Source organism: Cornus florida, unplaced genomic scaffold (genome assembly GCF_030987335.1).
Source record: "Cornus florida cultivar Cherokee Brave unplaced genomic scaffold, ASM3098733v1 CherokeeBrave_3.0.0_Hap2_Chr02, whole genome shotgun sequence".
NCBI classification, from domain to species: domain Eukaryota; kingdom Viridiplantae; phylum Streptophyta; class Magnoliopsida; order Cornales; family Cornaceae; genus Cornus; species Cornus florida.
The window spans coordinates 22,190,704-22,198,988 of record NW_026775572.1 but is presented as its reverse complement, the minus strand read 5'-3'; the positions used below and the strand labels follow the sequence as shown (position 1 = coordinate 22,198,988).

The following is an 8,285-nucleotide window of genomic DNA, read 5'->3' as shown; positions in this document are numbered from 1 at the left end:
CTCTGCACCATCTTGTACCTCTGTTTCTGTAGGAAAACCCACGAACTCTTCCAAATGGGAAACTCTTTCACGAGTATTACCTCCAGCCATCGTAGAACGGGGCTCTGATACCAATTGTCACAGGGCTAAATTACACCACGAATTTTTGCCTTTGCAATGGCACTTGGGGCCACCAAGTCTCAGCCAACACAACAACACAATACACACAGTATAGAAATATAAAGAAGGCACACACAGTTACAGGGACAAGCCCCAACCTTTGCTCATATTAAACATATTACAAAGGAACATGAGTTCGTACAAGGAACAATCAAGGCTCACACCCTCTTCTCTGCCCCTTCTACAAAGCCCACCTTAGCATTATATAGGCCACTCTCAAAACCGCCCATAACTGCCCACTAAGATGATGGATGACACCCCCATCCACCTAGGGTCGTGCTGGCACCCTCTAAATGAGCCAGCACTATAATGCAGTTGACAAGCCCAACTGCTAGACTTGTTGGCATGTTCTGCTCATGCCACATAACCACAAGAAGTTAGATTTTGCATAGTGGAGGAAACCACCCTTAACCGCCTGTGTGTTGGTCCTCTCAGAATTATGCCGCATGTTTGGGAGGTTACTCAGCACTCCCCCACTTCCCATGATGAGTGGGAAGTGCTAGTAACTTCCCCCAACCAACCGAGCCCATTAAGCCACCACCTCTTATAACCGCAAGCCATGACTTTGTGTTGTCCATGCTCTAGCCACATCTGAGTCAACCTTGTGAACCTAGCCCAAGTCCACCAATTTGCACCCACATACATATGTCTCTAAGTGCACGGCGTGCCAAGCCATGCACGCCCATGCGCACGCTCGGATGCACACCAAAGTGCACGCCGGCGCACACACTAGTGCCCTTCTTCGCGTTCCATGTTTGTACCCTCATGCGCCCGTGGCTGTACACCCACCTGGACGCCCATGCGCACGCTGAGCTAGACGCTTGCGCACACTAGGTTAGACGCCAGCCCGCGCGCCCACCTGCATGCCCGCACGCGTGCCGCTGCACACCAGCGCGCGTGTCGGTGCCCACTTGTTTGCCTTTCAATATCTTGGATGCTCCCCACTTGTGCAACCATCTTGGAGTGGTGCAACACGTGCCCATGCACGTTAGCTAAGCCCTCTAAGCAAGCCATGCCATAGCCCAACCGATGTGCTCAACAAACCCCCCCTAATATAGTCTTAAGGAAATCCAGCACTCTGACAGGAGTAAACATCACCCATGCTTGAGGAGTCATAATGGCCTTTCAGACCTTTCCCGACATCCAAATTGAGTGCCGTCTGCGCCAACCAGCTTCTATGGACTTAAGGTATCTCCCATAAAGATCCCGAGTCAAAACTCCAAGTTTCACTTTTCGCCATATTTACGAAAGTGCCACTGGGCACCCCCAGTGCACGCCGAGCATCCTTTTAAGCATCTTGTGTGCACGCTGAGCATCTTGTGCACGCTGACAACCCACTGAGCATTCTCATGGCTGTCTAACCAAAGCCAAAGTATTCCCAAGACATGGCATGGCCTTGAAATGCCCATGTCTTCCCTTGGACAACCGTCAAGGGGCTAACACTAGTCCACTACTAGGTGCATAAATTAATAGATAATTAGAAGAAGAAAAAAATTATTGTTATTAAAAATAAGAGAGAGAAACTTTATATTGTATAAAAAGCTAATCGAGAAACACAACCAGCATGTTTTAATTAAAAAAATGTTTTGTTTTTTTTTTTTCTCTTTTATTTTTGTTGGCAACTTCTAAAATTGCAAAATAAAAATAAAAATTAAGTTTAATAATGTGTTTATACTTTTCTATAATAAAAATATATATTTTCATTTTTGTAAAGAAGAGAAAAAAAAAATGATGTTTTCTATATTTTTGGCATTGTAGTGCAAAAACATTTTCCTAGGTGCATTGTTTATTTCAAACAAAATTTATGTTATATACTAATGTTACATATTAAATAGTAATAAAAAATATATATTAATATATGATATATTATATAATATTTTAAATTATTTTTTAGACAAAAATATTTTAGATTTATTATATAATTTTTATTTATTTTATATAATTTATTAATATTATTATGCAATAGATATTTTATATTATTACATACCCTATCTGTATTATATGATATATGAATAGTATTACAATTACTGTATCACATAAAAGAGAAATTATTTAATAGTTTTAATTTATTATAATATACTTATGATAAATATATTATATACTGTATTATACATAATGCATATACATGTATTTATATACATAATTTATGTAGCATTTTTGTTTTAATATATATATATATATTGTCCATGTGTATTGGATATTTTTTGCCCAAAATACCCCTCAGAGGGTGACTTAACATAGTGACTGGAGGCTATTTTGAGAAAAATGTACAAAAAAAACAAAAAAAGGATTTTATTGCCCAAAATACCATTCAACAGTCAAATGTTTTAGGTTTTCCCTTTTAAGTCGCATACAATCAAATATGGTCAACTGCATTGAGAAAGTACATGTGAAAGTACAAGAAGTGGATAAGTAAAACATAATTTAACTTAACAAATTTAAGCTGGTAGGCTAAAGTAAAGATACACCCATAAAATGGATTAATAAACTTGCAATTACATTAAACAATGCACAATCATTTGTGTGTGTGTGTGTGTGTGTGTGTGTGTGTGTTAGGCTAACAAAGTCCATTTTTTAAGCACTATTATTATTATTTTTATTTTCGAGTCAGTATTCAGTACAAGCTGAAAAAGTGTTCATCACTAATCTTAGTTTCCTATTCAAGAAAAGATGATCAGGAAAAGAAAGAGATATGCTATTTCTAAAACTGATGCTAAAGTCTTCATTGAAGTAAATGAATTCCATGGGCACAATTTTCAGGCTATAATGAATTAAAAGTAAAATTAAGAGAGATGCTAGTACTAAAACTGATGCTAAAGTCTTCCTCACAGACCTGTAGAGTGTGCACCATATATGAGAAAAGTAATGGTTGATAGCATTTTTTTGCGTCGCCTAAATGAATTCAATGGGCTCTCAACATAAATAAATTAATTTGTGTGGTTTTAAATAAATTACATTTCACATGTTTGCAGTGTGCTCGATCTGTTTGTGCTTAAGTAAATTCCGAAATCTGATTGAAATTTGAAGAAAAGGGGAACATAACCACTCAAAACAGAGGAACTTCTGTAAAATTATATTTAACGTACCAGGCTTCATTATGTACACATGAAAATATGTAGCACAAGTGATGCACAAGGCTTACTATCTGCATATGATAATTCAACAAGATCATATGTATTTGGAGAATTAACACATTGTATTGCAGACATAAACGAATCAAGTTTCAAATTAATGCTGGCCACCGTAGCAGTGAAAAATATCATCGTACTCTCCACATAAGAATATGCACAGAAGGTCACAAAATTTGCATTGATTCCTAGATGCTTGGTCACAAAATTATAAGATACCAGATCATTCTTGAGGTTCAGTTGTAGCAGTTCACAGCTCTTTATCAAGCCTATTAGCTTCAAATATATGTCCCGGAAATTAATAAATAGTCGTTTTGTCCAAGAACTCATTTTACCACACCACACTCCATTGTCCATACGTCATAATAACATACACTCCCATCCAAATTACAAATTCAACCAACAGGCCGACCTAGCGGTACCAAGCCCCTACTTTTCAAAGAGAGGTCAGGGATTCGAACCTCAGTAGAGGCATGTGTGTGTGAGTACCAACTAGGAAAAAAAAAATTACAAATTCAGAAAAAATAAAGTGATTCCCCCAAAACTGGGGTGTATGGATAAAAGTATTGAGCAGCATTACCTCCTAAAAAACGCACAAGTAAATAACCAACCAAAACCGTCATCAGTTTTCTTCATTCCAATCCAATATGCTGCTCCATTCACAGCAAAATAACATGAAAGGGCAACATAAATTCTTCTCCAAGAGTCGGTGCTTAGACCATAAACATCCTTAGGATCTGATTTTTGTAGGGTTTATGCATCTCATGCCCCAAGCACAAAATCCTCACAATCTTGTAGTCATCAACTCCGGGTTGGAACCCAAATGCGAGATAGGTAGTCCCATGATGATCCAAATTGGAGGAGTTGATAAATAGAGAATTAGGGAGGGTCAACTATATACAAGCATTAGCTGCCAGCAGTGCCTACAAGTCCTGAACTTGCCAAAGCCTGAGTTGCCGACTATTCCAATGTCAGAAGCACAAAAACTGCCTGAGAAGATGAGTCATACAATTCTGTCGGTAAGGCATGTTTTAAGGCCCTGCTACTGATATGTTAAAATGACATGTGACAGTCATTTAAACATACCAAAAATGCAAGGAATCACTAGACAAGCATACAAGCCTGTTCTCCGATACATTGGTCAAGAAATCACTAGACAAACATACAAACCTTTTCTCTGCTACATTGGATTTGATGCTAGTTCATTGTGTTCTTTATATAATTAAGATTATCTATATTATCCTCATTACTTGTATGACATTGGGGCTGTTGGAATTTCCTCTACACATCAAAACAAAACAAGACCTTCCAGAAATGTAGATAACAGAATTAATTCTTTATTCTATCGAAAACACTGCACAAAAAATATCGTGAATATCATCTAATCTACTGGGATACATATCATACCTTACAATGTTTTGGATAATAATGTTGTTGGACATTTAACTTTAAAAGGTTAACTTTCATCCAGTGTTATAACCTCCCAAAAACATATAGTACTTGCTTCATTTTAGATACCACATTAACAACAACATGTCAAACCAGTAAGGTCATCCATCACATGAAACTAAGAAAAATAATCATCCTAGTGTTTACAATAATTTGTTCTTCCTTAATTTATCTGACAGAAAAAACTTATTGGTGCTTATAGTTACTCTCTGATGGGGATCCCCTATACTCATGAGAGTACAACATATTTGAGAAATAAAACCAACCATACTGGCAGTGGTTTCTTTTGGTGAACAAGACTACCAGCTCGTTGATGCATAGGTTGAACATGATAAGGATGCTTTCTTAGTGGGCGTAAAAATCATCTAGCACAAAGCTCAATACAAATTCCAATAGAAGATGGCATCAAGAATAAGCAAGAGGATGAGCTTTTTCTTGAATATTGATAGATGACTACTTGCTTTTTAAACAGTAGTGGTGTTGACAGAATATCTAGTCAAAAAGGTAAATGTTGACAGAATATATAGTCTATTGCATACAAAATGCATGCCTTTGATTGCTTAGGAGCGTCATTTTATAGTCATTTTTGTAGTCTTTTGTTAGTGAGTGAGGACTGAGGAGTGTACGAGACCGTACAAGATCGAAAAATGAAGCCAATATTAATATACAACAGAACAAGAAATGAGTTTTGCACTTTGGTGCAGTCCTGGCAGGCAACATGCCACCTGCATCTGGTATTTCAGGTATATAAAGGTAACTTGGAGAACTAAAAAGTTAACATTACACAACCTACTTTTAATTTGCAGACATAATGACCCAATCTTCAAGTTCATATTGTTCAACCGTAGCAATGGCAATAGATTATCATTCAAAAAGGAATCTGATGCAAATTTAATTTTCAAATTAAATCAATATATTGGAACTCCAAAAATAATAATAATAAAACAGCAGCAGCAATGAACACAAGTCTAATAATATGACAAAATGAGTAAATAACTTATATCACACCTCTTCTTCTCATCGTTTCTTGGTTTCTTTAATTTTTATATATTGATGCCACCCCTAAAAATCCAGCTGCTTCTTGAGATGTTGGTTTGCTAGTGAATTGTTGCATCATAAAAATCTGCCAGGTCACAATGCACGTCAATTTATGTTGATCACGTGGAATAAGAATCTTCCTTACGAAGTAGAATAAGGCTCTCCACATAAGAATGTAAAAATGAAATTCGACAGGCATGGAATCCAAGATCTTCAGCTTGCTTGTTGTCAAGATTGTAAGACACCAAACAATTTTTGTGATTTAGTCGCAGAATCTCACCGTTCCTTCTAAAGCCAATCTTACTCCAATCATTCACATTGGCATCCGAAAAACGAAATGTAAATCGTTTTGTCCAACTTCCCACTTTGCTACACTCCATTGTCCACACATCACACTGATAAGTTTTACCCCCCCAAAAATTATAAAGATAGAGTGATTCCCCCAATACCGCAATTTCTGGTAGTATATACCGAGCACCATCTGGCAGTATTATCTCTCTAAAAACTTCGTCACCCAAATCGAATTGCAAAAGGGTATAAAGAGAGTTCTCACTTTTCATATTCACAGATGCAATCCAATAAGCAGCTCCATTCATGATTTCAGGTAGGGCACCAATCCAAATCTTACATGAAGGGGAGGCAACACTAATTCTTCTCCAAGAATCTGTGCTTAGATTATAAACATTAACTATGAACAAACTATTCTTATGTAATTTTGGTGGGAAGCAAATAATCTCCACTACCTTGTAGTCATTACCACGGTAATCGAAGCCAAAGGCCACATAGACACTATAATAAGCACCCAAAGTGGGATCAAGACTTGGAGGTTCTGGGAGGGTTTTCATTCTTCTAAGTGCTGGGTTCCATAAATATATGGGCGGTCCCAATCTTGATGCCGTTATTGGTCTCCCATACAGACAAACTAAACCATTACAAGACCCACCTACGCGTAAGCAACTGATATGTACTGGAAGCTTAGGTTTAAAATACTCACCAAACGATTCATCATCATAGCGTATTGCGTGACGCCAGGGACTGTAAATGTCACAACCAGGTTTGTACCTAAAGAGGAAGAGAGGAATGCAGTTGTTGTTGCTGGGGCTTGTTTGATGTTTGAGATGTGACTCAATGAAGCTACGATCAGTGATTAGAGAGTACCATGATTTGCAGATTGACCTCACTTGCACTAGTGATTTTACCGGCAATCTAACAAGGATTTGAATCAGGATTTCTTCAGGGAGAGCAAAAAGATTAGATCTTGACGATGCTCTGCTTTTCCCTTTTGCCATTATCTCTATGCTTTCGCAGTTAAACCCTAGCTTATTTCAAAACAATTTTCCACAAATAAGGTTAGGTTGGGTAGAACTTAATAGATTCCTACTTCGTGTATAATTTGACAGAACCTAGTACGTACCAACTCAGCGAAGAAACAAATATATAAGAGTCGTCTAATTTTGCCCCACCAAATAAAAGTCTACGGTTTTATAAATACTTTATAAAGTGTATGTCACCATCAAATATAATGAAGTTCATATTAAAAATAAGGTAATTTATTTTTTTAGAAAGCTACAATACATTTTTTTAGGTTTCATCTTAATCTATTATTTTTATTGGTAATTAAAGCTTCAATCACCATGTATGTTATTAATTAAAACTTTAATATGCATTAATTACTTTGATAGTCATTTGTTAATTGCTATAATGATCAAAACTAGTGATCAATTATAAAAAAATATTGTAATTTTTGTTTTGAAAAAAAAAATAAGAAAAGAAAAAAGATGATACAATTATAAATGGAAAACTAAAAAAATAAGGAAAGGAATTATAAAAAAATGAAAAATAATGAAGGAAAAAGAGAGGCATTATATGAAAACAAACAATAATAGTAATAATACCTATTTACATTTAAGACAATTATATAAATAAAGATGATAAATAAAAAGATTATACTAAACATTATTAAAGCAAAAGTGACTATTAAAGAGAATAGAATCATGAAATAAGTGCATCTCAATAAACTTTCTAAGTCTTTTATTTTATTTCCTTCCATTTTTAAAAAAATAACAAAACTTTTCATCATACTTAATTTGTACCCCTCCATTTTTGTTTTTTCGGAGTTTCATCTCATTTCTCACAAGTTGGGTCAAAAAAAAAAAAAAAAAAAATAGAAAACTGTTATATTTCTCTTTGAACATTTTTTTTTTAACCTAAATTTTCTTAAAACTGTTTTAAAATATTGTCAACTAACAGTTTTTTTTTTTTTTCACTATTTTAATTTTTTTACCTCTTTATTTTTTCGGTAATGGTATATACATGGTTATTAATTAGACAATGAAATATTGTTGTTAAAGTTGAATTAGACTTTAATGGTGAAGTATTAGATGTGAGCGCAAGATAATCTGACGTGGACCAAGCCAAGTCATATTCGGTGATAAAGGTTCGATCATTGTATATTTATTCTTAATGTATAGAGTATTTGTAAAAAAAATATAATGAATATAAAAAAGGAAT

General features: G+C 35.4%; 1 protein-coding gene across 1 annotated transcript; it reads right to left on the bottom strand.

The window, feature by feature from the left end:
- Window positions 1–3,476: 3,476 nt before the first annotated feature.
- Window positions 3,477–7,164, bottom strand: LOC132286127 (F-box/kelch-repeat protein At3g23880-like). Its single transcript, XM_059788397.1, has 2 exons — window positions 5,745–7,164; window positions 3,477–4,277 (listed from the first exon to the last, which is right to left on the bottom strand). Exon 1 carries the CDS (start codon window positions 7,061–7,063, stop codon window positions 5,894–5,896), a length of 1,170 nt encoding a protein of 389 aa, XP_059644380.1. The 5' UTR covers window positions 7,064–7,164; the 3' UTR covers window positions 3,477–4,277; window positions 5,745–5,893.
- Between the last annotated feature and the right edge of the window lie 1,121 nt (window positions 7,165–8,285).